General features: G+C 33.9%; 2 protein-coding genes across 2 annotated transcripts; one reads left to right on the top strand and one right to left on the bottom strand.

Moving 5' to 3' along the window:
• Positions 1-5,720: 5,720 nt before the first annotated feature.
• LOC121257069 lies at positions 5,721-6,496 on the bottom strand. The gene has a single exon (XM_041157937.1). It carries the CDS (start codon positions 6,368-6,370, stop codon positions 5,873-5,875), a length of 498 nt encoding a protein of 165 aa, XP_041013871.1. The 5' UTR covers positions 6,371-6,496; the 3' UTR covers positions 5,721-5,872.
• Positions 6,497-17,304: 10,808 nt separating this feature from the next.
• On the top strand, positions 17,305-18,926 carry LOC121258645 (elongation factor 1-alpha 1-like). Its single transcript, XM_041160189.1, has 3 exons — positions 17,305-17,403; positions 17,717-17,966; positions 18,637-18,926. The coding sequence occupies exons 1-3, from the start codon at positions 17,305-17,307 to the stop codon at positions 18,924-18,926; spliced, it is 639 nt and encodes a 212-aa protein (XP_041016123.1).
• Positions 18,927-21,263: the final 2,337 nt, after the last annotated feature.

The raw sequence follows: 21,263 nt of genomic DNA, 5'->3' as shown, positions 1-21,263 counted from the left end.
CATTACCAGAGGGCTTAAGATGGATGAATGACGCGTCTTTTTATCAGTGATAAAGCTATCTTCATGTTAGTGTTATAATGTTACTTGCAATCTCTTTCTAAGCTGCTAGGAGTTGGATGTGCGTGTTATTTTTAAATTGTTTGATGACACTTCAGAACACTGCAGTAGGGAAAAGGGTTACTCATTAGTCATTTCGTCGCCCCCAACAATGACAGAATACAACTGTAACAGTTCGGCATGTGAAGATCATAGGGAGCAGATGGAGAGTTTGAGACCTGAAAAGGAAGTACATGGAGGAAGCTGAAGTATTTTCGGTTCTCATGGGCCTTGGGCTCTTGGGCTCTCACTTTTATTTCCATTTTATGTTATTGTAATTAGTTGGACTGAATTAACGGGCTGGAAGCCCATAGACTAGCTTTGATGTCAGTTGGTCTTTATGTTATGTTTTGTTAGGTTTACTCAGCAATCGGCCCAAGCCCATGTTAGGAAGAATCCGTTACTCATTGCCAGCTATATGTATTGAGCAGTAGTGCTTTGTAGAATTTTTATACAGAAAATAATAGAAAATTCTCATTTTTCTTCCTTGTCTTCTTCCAGAGGTTCTCACCTTCGAAATAAGGTTTTTACATTCAAAATATTTACATTACAAAGTGGTTTGTTATATTTGGTATCAAAGAGACATGATCTCTGTGCACGGAATTCCATCACCATGGTAGAAGGTACTCGTTTGACCCAGCTACAAGATGGCTTGAATGCCTTGAAAAAAATGGATGCTCAATATCAAAATCTGGAAATCAAAGAGGCAAAATGAAGCAGTGATGCAACAACTATCATCTTTAACTTTAGAGCTGCAAAAGAAAAATAAAAATCACAACCATGCAGAGTCTTTTTCAAGGATTCAGAACCATAAAGAAGCAACTCCCAAGGAGGTGAGGTTCATACTAGATCTGTCAAATTAGACTTCCTGTGTTTCAAGCAGAGGATGCCATAGGGTGGTGTATTAGGTATACTATTTCTTTGTTTTTTATAACACTTTACGCCAGCATCGTATTAGACTAGCATCCTTTCATATGGAAGGAGAAGCACTTGTTTGGTTCCAAGATTTGGAAGAGTTTGGACAATTCACTGGTTGGGATGCATTTGTTAAGGCACTTTTGGCCAAATTTGGCCTAAATGCAAATTTGGTCCAAATGCCTGTGATGAACCCATGGAATCCCTAACCAAATTGAGACAAGCTGGTTCATTGGAAGACTACAAAGCTAGGTTTGAAGCTTTGTCCAACAAACTGAAGGGTCTCTCGAATTTCTATAAACTAAGTTACTCTTTTTAAGTGGACTAAAACATGAGATAAGACTCCCTATAAGGATGTTCAACCCTCCAATTTGACCATTGCCTATAGCCTAGCCAAGATTTAAGAAGAAAACCTAAACCTTTCCAAAAGGCACCACAAACCGACCCTACCCTATTCATTGGAACCTAAGATACTAAAAAATCCCAACCAGCAAAATCCCCACTTACCATCCAAAAAATCAACCAAAATCAAATGAATGAGATGAGGGGAAATGGGTTATGTTACCATTGTGATGCTAAATGGAATCTAGGCCACAAAAGTCAAAACCCCAAGTTATACCTGTTGGAAGAAGTAATGTCTGAGACAGAACCTGAACCTGTGCAGGAGTTAGCACCACCTAAAAGGAAAAGAGAATGAGAGTTAGTTGAGTTGAGCATTGTTAAGGAAACCCCAGGAATTTCTTTACATGCTCTAACGAGGTCACATAATCCTAAAACCATGAAGGTTAAGGGAATCATAGTCTCTACTTGGGTTATAGTCCTTATTGACACAAGATCCACACACAAATTCCTATATCTAGCAGTGGTCAAGAAAAATGGACTACATGTAAACTTGGAGGAAAGGGTTAAAGTGAGGGTAACCATTGGGGAATTACTGCTTAGTGAAGGGAAGATTGAAGGAGTAAAGGTGAAAATATAAAACATCCTTTTTTTACTAGATGTTCATGTCCTAATGTTGGCTGGTTGTGACATGGTCATGAGCATATAATGGCTCAGGGAGCTAAGGTCTGTACTTTGGAATTTTAAAGAGTTAACTATGAAATTTTCCTATCTAGGGAAACCAGTTGAACTAAAGGGGTTAGTAGTAGCCCAAATGATTGAGGAATGGTCTTTAAACTAGTGTAATGAGATTGAAAAAAAAAAAAAGGTAATTCTTCAAGTGCTAGAAGGGAAAGGGAGCATTGAGTTAACAGAACAAGGGGCAATCCGCAGCAGTACAATGTTTGTTGGAATCCTGCAATGATGTGTTTCAGGAGCCTAAAGACTTGCATCCTTCCAAATCTAAGGATCATGCAATCAACTTAATTCCTGGAACTAAACCTATCTCCATTAGACCCTATCGTTGCCCCTATTTCCAAAAAGATGAGATAGAAAGAATAGTAAAAGAACTCCTAAAATAGGGGTTATCCAGCCTAGCCAAAGCCCCTATTCTTCTCTTGTGTTCCTAGTGAGAAATGTTGATGGTACATAGAGACTTTATGTGGATTATAGGGGTCTTAACCAAGTCATCATCAAAGACAAGTTTCATTTACCAGTTGTTGAAGAGTTGATGGATGAATTCAATGGTGTTGTGTGTTTTTCAAATTAGATTTAAGGTCTTGTTACCACCAGATCCAAGTGAAACTAGAAGATGTCCCAAAAATAGCCTTTAGGACACATGAAGGGCCTTATGAATTTCTGGTAATGCTCTTTAGGCTAACCAATGTCCCTTCCACATTCTAAAGCCTCATGAATGAGGTGCTTAAATCATATCTAATAAAGTTTATCCTTGTATTTTTTTTATGATATATTGGTTTACAGTAAGGCTACGTTTGGGTATCAAGAGTACTTCAAGTACTCTCACTACTATTATTTACTTTATTATTACTTTTCACCTACTTTTTTACTATTCATTACTTTTTACCTACTATTCATTATTCTATTATTACTTTTTCATTACTATTCACAAACATTTTCAACACTTCTCAGGTATTCTCACTACCCAAACGTAGCCTTAATATACGGAGCACCTAAGAGTGACCTTGGAGACACTGAGGCAACACTAGCTTTAGCAAAACAAAGAAAGTGCAGATTTGGATGCATTGAGGTGGCATATCTTGGCCATCTAATTCCAGCTCAAGGAGTGAGAGCTAGCCCAAAGAAGCTGTTGGGTATGAAAGAGTGGCCCTTACCCAATGCTTTGAAGGCTTTGAGAGGGGATTTCTAGGGCTGACTAACAATTATAGAAGGTTTATAAAATGGTATGGGGGTATTGCAACCCCTTTAACAAAAATGCTTAAGAAAATTGTTGCAAACCAAACTGTTGAAATTAATGCATAGTAGCCCTTTTTTTTGGGGGGGGGGGGGGGGGGGGGGGGGGGCGGTGCTCGGTTATACAAAGAGTGAGGAGGGAGTGTTACAGGCTAAGCCTTAAGAAATATATGAAATGGCTCATTAGGAGTTGTGACACGTGCCAAAGAGTGAAGGTGGACAATACTTTGCCTAGTGGATTATTGCAACCCCTAGTCGTGTCTCACCAACCATAGACTCACATATTTATGGACTTCATTGAAGAGCTTCACACTCACATGGATTTAACTATTTATGGGTGGTGGTCATGGCGGAACCAACAATTTTTCTGAGGGGGGCCAAATTTTCTAGTGTGTTACACATTAAGATCAAAAAATCATAAAAAAACATAACTATATATAAAAATAGATCTCGATAATTTGCAATATACACATAGAAATAAAATTCTAAAAATACAATTCTTTAATATATGTTTCAGATTTTTTATAACAATGTTTAACGAAATAATATTCATCCATTATTATTTTTGTAATGAAATATTTAGAATTTATTTGCTCCATAGAAACTATCAAGTGATCTTTTAGATTATCATATTTCATTTTAGTATGTAAGCTAGTTTATTAAGTTTCATGTAAATTCTAGATATTTTCGTGTCACGTTAAACATATAATACTATAATTGAGATCTTAAATAAATTTTTTCTTGCTCAATGTAGTCTAAAGGATAAAATCTCTCAATTATTTTCCACATAGATCACCAACCTTAAAAGATTTTTCTTGTATTTTCACTTTGGATTCTATAGTAAGAAACCTAATATTGTATAACAAAAAACTTTGTGATTCATATTAATAAGTTTATCATTTCTCTTAAAGTTAGTTTTGATTTAATTTTGGTGAGACTACATTCTTAAAAATAAATAATATATAGAAATTATACAAAGTTCTGGGACTATTGGAAAAAATTGGAGAGACATTGCTATGTTTCTTAGAATTTTATAAAATTTTGTGAAACATATGGAAATTATAAAAAACAAGGGATATATTTTGATTTTTCAAACCCCCCCCCCTCCCCCCCCAAAACAAATAAACATAATTGTAGATCCGACACTTGTGATGGTTGACATACTAAGTATAGTCATTTCACGCCTCTAAGGCATCCCTACACAGCCAAGTCAGTGGTTGAGCTATTCTTAAAGAATGTCTTCAAATATCATGGCCTACCTAACTCTATAATAACAGACAGAGACACTACTTTCATTAGCAAGTTTTGCCAATAGTTTTTTACTTTTCATGGGGTGCAGATGGACATGAGCACCGCCTATCACCTCCAAACTGACGAGCAAATAAAGAAAGTTAGGTCTCGTTTGGATACACAGTTCAAATGAGATAAGATGAGATGATATTTTTTATTTAAAATTGAATAAAATATTGTTATAATATAATTTATTTAATATTATTTTTATTTTAGAATTTAAAAAAGTTGAATTGTTTATTATATTTTGTGTATGAGTTTTGACAAATTATAATAATTATATGAGATGAAATAAGATGAGATGGTTTGATTTTGTAATGATTAAAGTGATTATGAGGTTATCGGAACAACTAAATGTATCTTCTTTTGTGTTTGTTTGCTCGGAAATAGTGTCCTGGATGCATTGACATTTGACAAGCAAGTTGGTGGGTGGGTAGAGACATGAGAGTTTGAGATCTGGGGCTTGCTGAAAGTTTGAAAGTGGCCACCTTCTGCCTTTTAGTCCCTAACAAATTGATGTTTATTGCGGGATTAGTCGTCTAGACTTATTCCAAGCGATGTTCACTGTTTCAGCCTAGTGTTTAATTCTCTTGATCAGCTATGGGATAATTTGGTTCAATTAGCGCGTTTGAAGGATAATTAGTTGATGCCCAAAGTGTAGTAACGTTTAGAAAGGTATATCGAAGCCCCTTCAAATCTTTAAGAAACACTTTGACAAAACTGACTGGTAGCTTTAGCATTCTTTTTCTTCATGTTGCTGCATGCAATACAGTTACAAGCATGTTGGGGGGAAACTACATGGTCTAGCATGCACCCTAAAAATCATGCAGAAGTATGGTAGAAGACTACTTCATGGGAAAATTTTTCTTTTAAGTTCTTACCCGAACCTGATTGAGAGTGCTACAATCTCTCTCCACTTAAGACCTAAGAGGATCTTGATCGACTTCATGAATGATAGGTTTTTAAGGTACTTGAACTTGCCAGAAAGGCAGAGGGACAGCAAGGGATGTGCTAGAGTTACAGGATTCTAGAACGTTGGCCATGAACACTAATCATGAAACTAACAGCTCCAAATTGAAGATAAAACAAACCACTCCCTTTTTTTTATATATATACGAGATTTAACTGAGAAGGAAACATGTTGAGCCAAAGAGGACGAGAATAATTCTCAGACTTCCTTGTGTCCTATAACAGTCATTTGGTTATCTTTAATGGTTAAACAAAAACTAGAACATCTATCTAATCACTGCAGCAATTAATGCTACTCGCTCCCTTCAGGGATAGATTCAAGCTTCGGCTTCCAATTTGTTGACGAATCAACATGAGAAACAGACGTTGGTTTCTCAAGCCCTGACATGAAGTCTTCCACTGATATTTGCTTTGTCAATAACTCCTGGAGCTGTTGCTTTGTTATAACAATCTTAATCCTCTTTACACCATTGGCTTTGTCCTTGTCTGCTATTGAGGAAATTTCTGCAGTAGTACTAGTGGGACTCCCAGAACTCAAAGAAGGCAGCATATAGTAAGTTTTGCCTATCTTCAATTCATAATTTGGTGGGAGATTCTCCGAGGCATCCTTGGATAAACCAATACCTGAGCCGGAAAAGTTCACCATCATATCTTTAACAAGAATTGGCGTGCTGAATTCTAAAATCTTTCCATCCATCTTCACGACTTGTAAAACTCTCCCATGCTTTGCTGCAGCAAGTTTGACATACAAGCCCATACTGGGCTTGCAAAGAGCATAGCAATTGCCCATTTTACTTCGAAGAGACAAGAGAATTGGAAACTGAAGTGATGAAAGAAGTGTAATAGAACTAGACTGCAATTGTATATGAGAGAGAGAGAGAGAGAGAGATGTTGTTGAGGTTTTATGAGTTGGAGCAAAGCTAATTAAAGGGTATATATATTGAAGTGGTGCCTAAGAAATGATGAGTTTTCTTTCGTGTGGAAAGGAGCGGTAGAAAACTTTCTTTCTGTGACAAATAAAAAGTATTGTGAACTTGGAGCCAAAGGGAATTTTTGAGTAAATTCTGTCGAAGAATGAAAAGAAAAAGCTAAAATTGTCAACACGCATGCAACAGAGGTCGGTTAGTGGAAAGTAAGCGCATTGGCATCGCCCATCTAGGCTGTGCCTTCAGCTGATCCCTATTTGTCTGTCTCAAGCTCACATACATACAGATACAGCCAATTTGCTGTACATTAACTTGGTGACTGTACATGTGGCACAGCATTAAAGGTTAGGCGCTTCTTTAGACTAAACTTTTTTTTTTTGAAGATTTCTTTAGACTAAACTAAAGTTTATCCTAATGGGGCATGGCCCAATTAATGAATATCTTCATGAACAGATTTAAAGGTGGAAGTAGAAAGTAGGTTGGTATGTACTGGTCTGTCTAATATCTCTGTACTTGAATCATTCTTGATGTCAAGGAAGCATACTACAAGAAAATTATTTATTTGTAATTAGTTATTTCCAGTAATAATGATTATTTCCTGTTAAAATGAGTCTGTTTTTGTCGTAAATAATAGTTATCGTCGCAAAATAAGCTGCCATAAATACTTATTTTTCTTGTAACAGCGGTAGAAAAATATTACAACATGTTTATAGTGGTTTTGGGGGGGGAGGCGGGGGCGGAACCCTGTTATTTAACTCTGTCCACAATTCTAATAATTTTCTTTTTAACTCTTTCCACAATTCTAATAATTTTCTTAGAAGAACATTCATAAACTGATTGGTTTTGGGTTGTAGATAAGGTCTTTGCATTTCATTCATTATGCAGATGAGGTACAGTTGACACAAAAGTAGTGGTTTAGGTCATTTTTGAAGATGGTTTAGGTTTTCATCTTGGTGGTTGAACAGTGCCTCTTAAATTGCTTTTTACAGTACAAATAATATGGTTTTTAAAATTGGAATTGTGGGCGAAAGAACTTGGCAGGTTCTGATAGTGATGGAGCAAAATTCCAAACAAAGTTGTAAACTTGAGACTCAAGTGGATCTATTTCTTCACCAAAACAAAACCAGTTTTACTAGGGAAACCAACTAAACAGATTCAACAATCAGATAAATACAATTTCAAATTGATTAGAGAAGATTAATGAAATTGGCATAAACAATCTGATAAACCAATAGTGGGTGCAGTACATATATATATAAAAGAGGATCATGACTAACCTTTTTCAGATTGAAAAATTCTATACACAAGCTTCAAATTCCTGCACACCACTTAAAAATATGTGAAATTATTCTTTTACCCTCATATTTTATATTTTATGAAATATGAAACATGAAGATAAAAGAGTAAAATCACATATTTTTTAAGTGATGCGCAGAGTGAGAAGCTTATGTGTAACACAACTCTCTGAGATTTTGCAAGTACAAAACCATTATGCAGGCCAGGATTTAATTATTATATAAAGTTCATTGCCAACCCACTAAATCTTCACTCCATAAAGAAGGAATCAACTTGTTGAAGTGCTCGTAAGCATTGTTGGGTCCTCCACTAAGAGGATGTCTTTATCACATGTAGGAAAAAGAAGGGTCAACTAATCGTAACACAGATTTCCTAAGTCGACAAAAGTAAACCTCTATGTCTTTAGTTTATTGGAACTGTTGACTTGCCGATTATGTTTTAGTAGAACACATCCAAATCTAACGAACCTAACCCTCATTCTAGCCCTAGATGGGGGATTTTCTTTGGGTGGCTCTACAGCCAATGTTGGGAGCTCCCGCTAGTATGTTTCATCTATATATATATATATTACATGTATTTTTTTAACACTTTAAATATTTAAAAAATCACAATATCATTAAAAAATACTTATGTAATCATTAAGTAAAAAAATTTAAAAACAAAAAATTCAAGTAGGAGGAATAGCATTTTCCACTTACGAAAGGGTTTAACTTCTTCTAAATGTTCCTAGAATTTCATAATTCTATAAGTCGGTGTATAAACATACTATATTATGAGATTAATTACAATTATTAAAAAAAAATCAAAACATGTTTTTTCATGCAAATTGATGTCACAAATTTTCAAATAGGCGGTATGTTTGGTATAACAATAAATAAGTTTGCAAATAGATTTTTCACAAATTATAATATTTAATAATAAACAGTTTAGAATTCAAAAGTGCAAAGAAAACATAAATAATGTGGATTGTGGGACCTATGTGCTTGTAGAAAGGCTTGATGGTGGTGCACCCAGCCGCCATTGTGGTGACTGGTGAGAGCCTCCATCTAGAGGCATCTACCTCTACATTTTCAATCCACTAGCTCATGAATCACAATTGTAAGTGCGATGAATCTTCGTTGTTCGTAGTCTAAGCTTTGGCTAGATTGGATTTAGAGAAGTTGGGATGATATGATTTTAAATGAAGGATAAAAATTTTTAAAAAATATTGTTAGAATATTATTTTTTAATATTATTTTTTATTTTTCTTTCTTTTTTTCCTTTCTTTTTGGGTCAAAGAGTCTATAATCAACTATTATTATTTTTCCTTCCCTAAAGAGGAACAACCCTACACGTCTTGTGCTGTTTTTCTTTACCCTTTCCGGCTTCTTTGGGCCCTCCCCAGCTCTTTTGGGGTTGATTTCTTATGGGTCGTCAGAGAAATGCTAGTCCTCTTAGAATAATGCTAGACCTCCCGTTGGGAATTTCCGCTTCACCGTGTGTTTTTATATGTTTTTTTTAGTTTTTTTTTATATAGATTTTTTTTAATAATTTTAAATATTTTGAAAAAATAAAAAAAAATTCACAATATTATTAAAAAATACTTCTTTAATCATGTGATTAAAGAAATATTTTTTAATAATTTTTTTACTTTCTAATTAAGAAAGTGTTTTTAATGATGTTTTAAATTTATTTTATTTTTTAAAAATATTTAAAAGTATTTAAAAAATCTATATAAAAAATAACTTAAAAAAAAAACACAAAGAAAACACATAATAGAGCTCCAGCAAAAGGCCCTAGCGGGAGCTGTAGCATTGTCCAGTCCTATTATCTTATTGTGTAGGAGAGGGTGCATATAGTTTGAATTTAAGAGTAATGATATATTCAATACATTTTCATAATAACGTCATAAGATGAGGATAATTTTATAAAATGATGTTATTTTTATAAGATATTTTATAAAAATATCATTCATTTAAAACATAATTTTGTAAAATATTGTAAAAAATATTATGTATAAATTATTTTCCTTGAATTTAATGAGTTGGTTAAAGAAAATTGCTCGCACGCCTGAGTTATATCTGAAAAGTCCTTGAATTCATTATGAGAGAAGGAGAAAAAAAAACAAGAACTTAGAAGTGTTAAAAGTTGAGATATGAGATAAGATGAAAATTTTATAAATAATAACAAGATAGTTTGTAAATCGTAGTGAGATTATTTAAGTTAAAAATTTATTCTGTTTTGAAAATAAACGAGAAAAAATTGAATAAAAAATATTATAAAGTTAAAATATTATTATAATATAAATTTTTAATCTTTTCAAATTTGAAAAAGTTGAATTATTTTTTATTTTTTTATTTGAAAGTTTGGAAATATTATAATGATTAGTTTGAAAGTGTTTGTGTTTGAATGCTGTTTGTGAAAAAAATAAGATAAGATGAGATAAAAACTTTTTCTAAACATCCTCTAAAGAGATTCTATAAAATAACTCACAAATTAATATAAATTCATATAATACGTTAGATTAATTTTATACTAAAAATAGTTTTACAACTTAATATATCACATCAAGTCACGTTAATTTGTAGATTTACTTTTATGAAACTAAAATATTTTTCTAAATTGAGTTCTAGATAAAAAAGCTAAAGCTTGGATTGAAAATGTGCTTGGAAGGGAGGAGAAGAGCAAAAAGTTCGGGGTACCAAAAATTAAAAGCAATAAAAAACCAAAAGTCTTTTGTCAATAAAAGCAAGAAGTAATAAAATGCTCGCAATTAGAAAAACATAACACCTTTAAGATAATGTTAAATGATAAAATTAATAAGAGGAATGGTGAGGTGGCTTAATAGAAATCAAAGATGATTAGGCCTCGTTTGTTTTTAGAAAATATCTCATCTAATCTCATCTCATCTCACTTTATCATTACAACTTTTTCAAATCTCAATATAAAATAAAATAAACAATTCAACTTTTTCAAATCTTAAAATAAAAATAATATTAAAAAAATATTCTAACAATATTTTATTCAACTTTTTAATTTTAATTTCATATCATCTTATCTCATCTCTAAAAACAAACGTGTCCTAAAAATTATATAAAAATTTTATGTGCAGTCATTTTTATGTTTTTTTTGTACACTCCACTAATGTAATTAGTTGCATCAATTTTTATTAATATAAAATAACTGTTTTAACTAATCACATTGATAAAATATATAAAAAATAAATAAAAATAATTATATGTAACGTAACTCAAAATTATATACGTAATAAATCTCACATCACCATGTACTACTGTTGTGTGCAGAGATCAGACTTTCGCTCGCCTTGGCACACGTTGTAAACAGCAAAAAAAAATTAGGATTTTCTTGAGTATTTTCAATATCCGAACAAATAAAATTAGGATTCACAAAATGTTCCGGACCAAAGATTGTTTTGACTAAAGTTGATTTATCATAAATCAAGCATTTTTGTGTATTTCTTATTCAATCGCAAAATCAATTCAATCGATTCATTGCGAGTGATTTTGGGTGCGTTTTTTTTATTGAATTTTAGAGACGAAGTTCTATTGTTTTTATTCTTGTACAAAAATATGAGAGAACTATATAAATAATATAGTATTTGTGATTGTTGAGAAGAGTATTGTTGCTACGCCGTCCTAATTATATTGTTCATTTTGCTCCATTAACGTGGTATTACCACATGATGTCACATGATTTATTACGATATATATATATATATATATATATATATATTAAAAAAATTACATTCGAAAACACAAAAAGATTGCAATTAAAACTTTACGTTCCTTTTACTTATTTTATGTTTGTGGTTTTAATTTTTTAATAAACCACAATCGTGCCACATCAATGAGGCAGAATGAGTTGCATAACTGGGCGGTATAGTAGCATTTCTCTTGGTGAGAATAGTAGAAAATTTGAAAAATAAAATATGCAGTTCTTTACTTTATTTGGTTCAGGAGAAAAAATAGGAAAGAAAGAAGTAATTTTTATTAAATTTGTGGCTATACCCAAAAATACTATTACCATGACCCTCTAAATTAAGGGTATTTAGCTTTTTGGTAAATGATGATATTTGAGATGGAATAAAAAAAGGAACTTTGAGATTACACCCATGGGTTATTTTCTTTTTAATATCATTGGATCCATATTATATCCATATTGATGATGAATCCCTATTTTAAAGTCATTCATACTTCATTATAATGTTTGAATGGTATTATATATGATTTTTTTACATTTATATTAACATTTAACTAATATATTCAATATTTTCATGATTCACCCAATTTATTGAAGAAGCCATTGTTGGATTGCAAATTCAAATTTTGATATTTCAACCCTTAATTAAAACCCTAAAACTAAACATGATAGGTGATCACTCCATTTCCTATTTAACTTAAGTAGTGTTACATATACTTATACTTTTACTTACAACTTTACTTATAGGACTTATTTTGTTAGTTTTTTTTTTAATTTTAAATTTCATGATTTTTAATATATCAATAACTGACATGTGGATAAGTAAATTTTTTGTAGGATTATTCATCCGAGTTCTAGCCCAAGAACTCGAGTTTCAAACCCAGGCCAAAACCCAAATGAATCTGGGTTCCCATTTTTTTTTTTTTTTAATGTTTTGGTTTTTTGACAGTTCTTAATTAAGCATTCTTAATTTGATTAGATTCCTTTAATTGATCATCGTCAATATTATCATGTGTACAGATCTTTAGAAAGTATATATAGCTATCGAAAGCATCATATGCACAACCGGTGTATGTCTGATCCCCCATCACTAGCTCCATGCATGCCAGACTTTAAGCAAAGATATTTCTTTTGTCTTCCTTTTAGACAAGCTTTATGTAAGTTTAGATTTCTTTGATTGATGTTATTAAGCACTATCCCATTAATTAATCTAGTTGGCAAACCAGTTACATGGCATGTCCCATTCAAATTTAGAATGCTTAAATTAAACATTCAAATTGAATGGAAAAAAAAAATCGAGTACCGGGTTCTGAAAAAAATCCGGTCCTGATGAACAGTCTTAATTTTTTTGTAAATTTTTCTTAAATACATTTAGTAATTTTTATTTAACTTTAAATACTTGAAACATCTAACAAACAACAAAAGTATTTTTGAAATGACTCTCTCTATATAACGTTTTAGCACGAAAAATCTTCATTCTCCACACTTTCTTTCTATATGAAGAAACTCTATTATTGAGATAGGAAGGACCACCCTCCTCCTCCTCTCCACCTCCTCCACAAGATAGATGGGGGATTTTTTTTTTTTTTTTCCTCTTTTCCCACCTACCATCATTTTCTTAACATTTAATTTATACCTACTTGCACCTCTTTGTCCCTTTTATACACTTCTTTTTCTACCATAGTCTGATTTAACATGTTATCATACAATAAATTCTGCATCATTAGGTTTAGATCATTATAAATGATTTAGACCATCTTGTCTATTTCTAGCAGTTCAATAATAAAAGTGAAATGTTTAGTCTACTTACAAATCTTAGAGTTTATACACTAATTTAATTTAATATGATTCATCATATTGTAAAAAATTTTTTGCTCGAATGCGGAGCCCCCCAATTTGCCATTCAATTTGATCGAATATCTTTTTTCTTTTCTTTTTTTAGTTTTTTAATTTTTTTTAATTAATAAAATATTATATAATTAATTTTTATTAATACAAAATTTGAAAATAAAAGAAAAGATATATGGAAGACAACCTAGCATTTTCCTAATATGCTTTTGTCCATTAAAGTTGGGGTGAAAATATTGGTTGTTGACGTCAATCAAGAAAAACGTACCCTTGCAACCACATCAAAATTACCTCGTTCCTAAACCAACTTGATGCTGATGGTACTCCTTGTCGAGTACACCTCAAACCTACAAAAATCAGTCTTTTTCTCGGCAATGAAGCCAACCTCAAAGTCACAAACTAAGGATTCGGAATGACTCAATGCCTGGTTTGTTTTCATAATTTCTCTCAATTAATTTTATTTAATTATTATAATTTTCTCAAATTTTTATATAAAATAAAATAAACAATTCAACTTTTTCAAATCTCAAAAAAAAAATTTTAAAAAAATATATTCTAACAATATTTTATTCAACTTTTAACTTTAATCTTAACTCATCACATCACATCTTATTACATCTGCGAAAACAAATAAGTCATATTATTCGATTTCTCCTTTACAAGTAATAATCATACTCCAAATGCATGAATTTGAGACAAAACATAGTTGAACAGTGATGAAATTTTGTGAGAGGTAAAACTAGTAAAAGAACTTTAATTAGCTCATAAGATCAAGTTTGGTGTTAGCCTAGGACTTTTAATACCATGATAGAAATATAAAATATAATTGAAATTGAGATGAAGAAGATAGAATGAGATTGAGGAAGAGAGATTTTGAAGGCAACATCTTTACTATCCTAGAATACAAAGCATTGATACATGTTTTTAGGAAAATTACATGGAGATGAGATAAGGTACATATCTCCAATCATAATGAAAATCAAATATATTGATTTGATAATTATGAAAGTCAAATCAAATATTTTGATAATTATGAAATCAAATCAGAATGATAATCAAATCAAGTTCTTAATTTAATATTACGTTGAGAAACTTTTGGGGTCGCCATTTTTTTTTTTTTTTTTTGTATTCTCATATATAATGAAAAAAATATATAAAACGCCTTTATTTTTTGAGAACTTTGAAGGGTAATAGTTTGAGAAAGTTTGTATATTTATTATTTTCCTCATAGTGCATAGAGTAGAAGACCAAAAAATTAGTTGGTTTGGTCGGTACTCATGGCATGATGGTATACGAAGGGAGGAAAGAAAAATTCTTCTCATCATCACTATATCACATACCACACAGGATTTTTTTTTTTTCTTTTACCAAATACTTGGTGTATGGATGATAAGTAGAAAAATCCTTTTAGTTTAGCAAGAACAAAAATAAAAAAAAAATAAATAAATAGAAAGTCAAGTATAATATATGATGTAGGGATGATGTGTAGAAAGACTCGAGGAAATATGCAAAAAGAATCTTTATTTTCGAAATTGCTACAATGGAATGAATAATTGTACAGTCCCCTAATTATTCATCTGAACAATATGCTGCCCAATTTTCTTGGAAACATGTAAACAACCATTCTTGACGTTTAAGCTTGCAGCAAAACCAACCACAACACCAATTGCTAGGCAGGAACAAAAGCATCAGGAACAGCCATTGAAGTCTAAGCACAAGTCATTCATTCATCAGGTCATTCAGTTATCTACATAAATACCATATCAGGTCGTGTTCTGGGAACTTGGAAAAGGTAACTAGGCATTGGGTAGTTCAATTGGGACAGGTGATTTCTACTTGGAGACTGCTCACTAACATTCTAGCCATACACTTATTCATTAAAAGAAAAAGTGGGTCACCTATAAAAAAATCATTTTTTCATATTTCATATTTATTTACTATTTTTAAAAGATGTGCACAGGACTTGTAGAACCTAAGATTACAAATATCATTTCTTCTCTAGGCATACATTAATTCATTATCCTCTCATTTCTTATTCCACCTACATTTTGCATACCATGGTTTTTGTTTTGTTCGATTAATAATCCTGTAGTCAGTTTTTCACAACAACATATATCTCTCATTTGCTTCTTATGTTAGGATATGACTCGATTATTCACAAAATATCATTTAAGTATGTGTATTTTTATGTGTTATATCTTCAAGAATATCATTTCTTTCAATGGAGAAGGGGATATGCCTTCTTTGATCCATACTACTAGGGAAAATTGAACCATTATGACAAGAAAAATTTTTGCCCAAAGGGAGACAAAGAGGCAAAATTGGAATGAAGATATAATCATTTGATTTGTAGATCCCCAAAAGGAAATATATTAGTAGAGTTCTATTGCTAAGTGACATATTGGAAATTCATCAATCCCTACCAAGTAAGTGTACCCATTTTCACTTGTTATGGATTGATCTAATTATCTATGAACTGAGACAGTTTTCCAATCCAGGCCAGGGGGCTTCTAATGGCCAAACCCTTGTTAGATTATTTCAGGAGGTTGATTAATTTATTTGTTGCTGGAATGACTACATCTTAGATAGCTTCACTTTTAGCTCATCACACTTGTAACTCAATATTTAAAAGTTCTCTAGAATTGAACTCTAAGAAGTAAGTCCAAAGCCAATAAAGTATATATATGCGAAAGATTCTTTCGCGTCTCTTTCCTTTTAATAAAGCTCTACAATTAAAAACTCTACACGAAAAAACTCTATTACCTACAGCAATCCCAAATAGGCACTCTGTATTTTCTACCTCGTCAAGAAATCCGTAATTATAATTCAAACACATTGTAATGAACCTAATTAAGTTGGGCCAGGCTTGATGGGCCTCCAACTAAGTTGTTGCCCTTTTGTTTTATTTGAGTTCTAAGTTGTTCTAGTGGCCCATGGCCTTAGTTATTGTGTGTAGGAATTGGCCCATGGCCTTATTTTGGTTGTTGTCAATTAGGGGGTGTCTTCCAGTATATATACTGGAGGTGGTGGTTTGTAGAAAATATCTGGAGGAATTGGGGTGCTTCGAACAACCCAAGCTATGACTATTTTTCCAGTCTAATATCCATTTCAGTTTCCCCCTTAATTTCCTTCCATATTCATATTTTATCTCCTTCATATCTTAGTATCTCTTTGCATCTCGTTGAGGTTCATAACAATTGTTATCAGAGCACTAAGATCCTTCATGGCAGACGAGACAAGGTTCAAGTCGCTGGAAGAAAAATTACTGGAACAAATTCTTGCATCAGCCCTACAGCTCAAAGATTTAGTCAATCGAATGCATGAAAATGACAAGCACTTCTGGCAACAATAGAGGAAATTTCGAATGAGGTTACGAACTCCTTCGTTGAGTTGCAAGACCAAGTTAGCATGAAGGAAGATGAAAAAAATGCAGCAAAGGTTGAAAAGATGGTGGCAGTGTCCACAAAAGTTGATTCCAAAGAAATCTCTCTTCCCTCCCTCCTCTTAAATTCTTTACTTAGCAAATATCACACCATGGCCAAAAAAGGAGGATACCTAGCGATTGAGACCTTTCTTGACACACACGGTAAGGACTAGGGTGCCCTTGACTCCGTGGACACAATAAGGGAATTTGATCCCTGAGGTGGCGAGTTTCAGTGTCTCCACTCCCCGCCCTCTTTTTTTCTCCATTACTGTCAACCTCTCGGCAAATCTCTCTCACCAAGAAAACCCATTCAAAGCTTAACGTCCTTTTTCATGCCAAACCCTCTCCAACCTCAACCTAGAACCTTGTTCCAGATAAGATTTGTTTCTATACAAAACCCACAAGATAAGTCCCTCGAAAGACTCAAATACTAAGTATCCAACTAGAAAATCTGACTCCTCATCCAGAAGTCCCAAAAGTCCCAAAGTTTGGCAACATTCTGACGATGCTAGCGACCTTAGGGTTTTGAACATGGGCTGGATCATGGGCGGGAGGATGTTCAAGACAGATCTCGACTCGTCTATCGACAAGGTCTTGGCCAAGGACAGGGATGCAATTGGAACACTCAAGGCAAGAACATATCCACCAGGATGAGTTCCATGATGCAGAGGTGCTTCAAATTCTGCCATTTTAAGTCTCAGCTAAATGGCGAGATCCTATTGTTCTACCATCACAAGCACCTCTAGACTTACATTACGAACTACCACAAGTCTCTCGAATAGCTCAAAGGGGCTCTAGCCAAGGACGACTCCACCTCCATAGTCAAATTGCATATCACTCTTAAGTTCATTGGCGGTGGCTCCACATTTCTTGTCTCGTTCTATGAAGGGCATTACACTGAGGCTCTGGGCTTATTGATTCAGTGCTTGATGGACTCCTTAAGGAGATTAAGAACATGATTACTGGAACCTCTCAAGCTAATCGTGTTGTTCTTGTTACTGACTCCACCACTCGAGGGTTTGAAGCTGGTATTTCCAAGGATGGACAAACCCGTGAGGATGCTCTCCTGGGTTTCACACTTGGTGTCGAGCAAATGATTTGCTGTTGCGATAAGATGGATTCCACAACTCCAAAATACTCAAAAGCAAGGTACAATGAAATTGTGACGGAAGTCTCCTTCAAAATACTCAAAGGTAAGCAAACTCTCCAATCTCTCATTTACACATAGTTTAATATTGCCTCTACTATGAGAGTAGAAAGACATAAATCAACTGCATTCAAATTGGGGGTTATTAGTATGAAAAGGAAAGTCAATACAAAAGCTCCTCCCCTTGCTTGTTCTAAGGTGTTGGATCATAATCTCAATGGAGCAATTCTTTACCGAAGACAAGTTGTTGCTGCATCCTTGGAATACCTAATCCAAGAATTATGGAGTTGTGCACCTCAACTGCTTAATATATTGCCACTTAGGGTTGTTTTTGGGTGCTATGGGGTAAAATTGCTAAAACTTTGAGAAGACCATTTGATAAAGGACCAAATCTTGTGGCCTTTTGATTGAGGAAGGGGAAAAAATTATGGAAATGTTGGATGCTAGGTTCACATTTGCCATTCTCAATACTCGAAACAAAAGTTTATTTGCAGTTATATGTGATCTATTGGTATTACCCCACTTTACATTGGTTGGGATCTTGATGGGTCAGTTTGGTTTGCATTAGAAATGAAGGCTTTGAGAGATGAGTGTGGAAGATTAAAATCTTTTCTTCATGGGCATAAATATTCTAGCAAATAGGAGGGGGGGGGGGGCTTAGAAGATGGTATAAAGTAGTACTTGGTGTGAATGAAGGATTGGGCTTTAACAAGAAGGACACTTGGGATTAAAGGTCAGCAACAACAAACCAGTCATGGTTAAGATGGGATCTAAAAGGCTTTTTGATACTGAAAAGTTCCCTGAGCTTCACAGTAAGCACCCAAGGAAGCTTGAGTATAGCAATATGCTGGATTTGTATGATGAACTTGTTTCTTGTGATAATGCCCCACAAGAACCTATTATTTTAGGGGAGGATGAGGACTTTCATAAATTTCAGTGGCATGAGGCACATGAAAATGACATTGTCACAAATGTTTCAAATTTAGTTGACAAGGGTTTCCATTAGTTCTAGTGAAAGAGATGCTGGGTCTTGGGCATTGGCATACTCATCTCTTTATCTAGAATATTTTGAGTTAGATTTCCCATAGAAAAGATTTGTTCCATTTGAGGAAGCCTATCATTCTTTCTTGGATCATTTTTCTAGAAAGCAAGTTCCCATTGGTGCAAATCATTAAGCTAGTATTCCATTGTGGGGCAAACTCATAAACAAGAACAACTTAGATCTGACAGTAAAGTTTACTCCTGGTATTGATGATGGTGGCAGTGAGGAGAAGCTGATGGGGGCTTTGATTATCCCAATGCCCAATTCAAAGTTGTCTACAGACAGAGGTGACTATGCTGGAGACGGTAGGACAAATTGTCATTGTCTGGGTTCTGGCTCTATTAGATGCATTCGCCAACATATTATGGAAGCATGTGAGAAACTTAGAAGAACAGTTAGGTTGTTGAGGCTTGAGTATATTTTCTTTTTAGATAAAGAATTTATCAGTATTGTTATGGGTATTGATCTTGAGTGGAAAATGGTTAGGCCTGATCTTGGAAGAATTAAAAAGTTGGGCCTACAAATTGCATTCGACCATGAGTGGGATCCATACTTAACAAAGCACATATTGTATAGGTAGAAGGAACAATTTAGTGTTGGTGTTGAGTACAGTTGGATTGACGGCTTGAAGGAAGTAGGAAATGCAAGCACTCCTATGACAAAGGAAGCCTGCTACTGCCAAACAATATTTGAGAAGTTCTTTCCCTTGATATTGTTAGGAGCACCACTGTTGTGATTGGCAAGAAGTTTCTTGTTGGCTCCGCTGCTCTAGTTTCCTTGGCTATACTTGGTGTCTTTTGTTCTCAACCTTGAGGACAATGTTCTTTAAAGGGATGGACAATATAATAAACCCAATGAAGTTGGGCCGAGCTTAATGGGCCTCCAGCTAAGTTGTTGCCCTTCTGTTTTATTTGACTTGCTAAGTTGTTCTAGTGGCCCATGGCCTTAGTTATTGTGTGCAGGAATTGGCCCATGGCCTTATTTTGGTTGTTGTCGGATAGGGGGGTGTCTTCCAGTATATATACTAGGGCAGTGCAAATCCCCCACCAGCTTTGACTCCGGCCGACTTCCACCCTGGTGCCGACTCCAACGGAGTTGAAGTAGTCGAAATCAGAGTTCCTTTGAAATTTCATGTCGGAGTCAAAGTTGGAGTCGGACTATCTTGGCTCTGAACTCCGAATTTTTTAAAAAAAGTCTATATGTAAAACGACGTCGTTTTGCATCTATTTTTTTTTTTATACAAACCTAACTGCACGAAGTCATTCCATTTCAAGTGGAATGACATCATTTTCTGCACACGGGGGTCCAAAATGCAGGATCTCCCTTCTCCCCCTCACTCTTTCGCAAGCCTTTTCTCTCTATTTCTCTTTTTACGTATGTCGTGCCACACTGTTTGCCATCGTCACGAGCCCAGCCCCACCATAGACTACTTTTCTCTAGCCTTTGCGACGCTGTAAGTATATTATCACCTCCATTTGTTTGATTCGCAATTGGTATTTGGTGTTTGATTTGTGATGAATTTGAAATTTGGGATTCCTAAATTTTGGAGATTTTGTTGTCATGACTTCACTGTAAATCTAATTTGATTATACTTGTGATTTTGTTGTTTGAGGATTGCCTAATTTTGTTGCCCTATTGTGAAATTTCGATTTTTAGGGTTTGAAAATTTTTAGAGTTTTTCTCCCAATTTCGATTCCGTGTATAATGGCCATGCATATTGAAATTTGATTTGCCAATAAGTGCTTCAAATTTCAGATTTGAAGTTACCCATATTGAAATTTGATTGACTATTTAAGTTAGCCATATTGAAATTTTTAGGGTTTTCCTCCCATTTTCTTGTAAGATCCACTTTTGCTATAATTTTAGTCATCAACTCAGCAATAGGGAATTCGTTCATATTCATTCATAGTTTTGGTTCAAATTGTACCATTTTATTGTTTCTATGGAGAAAATGTTGTAAAATCTATTATATAATAAGAAAAAATTGGTAAAATCTATTAATGAATATACCTGAATATTAGGCCTGTGCAAAAAACTGCAAAACTTGGCCAGCCCAATAGGCTTGATAAAATTGGGTTAAAACTAGATGCGGGTTGGATGGACTGTTTAGCGAGCGAAACCATAACCCGCATCCATCCCCGAGTGTCCAACTCCCTTCTTCATATAAAAAAAAAAAACCCTAGCCTTTCTCTCTCTCTCTCTCTCACAGATGGTGGCATGGTCTTTATCCTCTCTCTCTCTCACACAGATGGTGGTTTGCTTTGCTCTTCTTCATCATCAGTAGAACATGGCTTTCGATGT

This window comes from Juglans microcarpa x Juglans regia, chromosome 3S, assembly GCF_004785595.1.
Source record: "Juglans microcarpa x Juglans regia isolate MS1-56 chromosome 3S, Jm3101_v1.0, whole genome shotgun sequence".
In the NCBI taxonomy this organism is placed as follows: domain Eukaryota; kingdom Viridiplantae; phylum Streptophyta; class Magnoliopsida; order Fagales; family Juglandaceae; genus Juglans; species Juglans microcarpa x Juglans regia.
The sequence above is the reverse complement of the archived record's forward strand: the minus strand, read 5'-3'. Positions and strand labels throughout refer to the sequence as shown.

Coding starts and splice junctions, on each gene's coding strand:
- LOC121257069 (XM_041157937.1), bottom strand. CDS start 6,370: ATGGGCAATTGCTATGCTCTTTGCAAGCCCAGTATGGGCTTGTATGTC.
- LOC121258645 (XM_041160189.1), top strand. CDS start 17,305: ATGGGCTGGATCATGGGCGGGAGGATGTTCAAGACAGATCTCGACTCG. Junction 17,404..17,716: donor ATGCAATTGGAACACTCAAG/GCAAGAACATAT, acceptor GGACTCCTTAAG/GAGATTAAGAACATGATTAC. Junction 17,967..18,636: donor CTCCTTCAAAATACTCAAAG/GTAAGCAAACTC, acceptor TTTAACAAGAAG/GACACTTGGGATTAAAGGTC.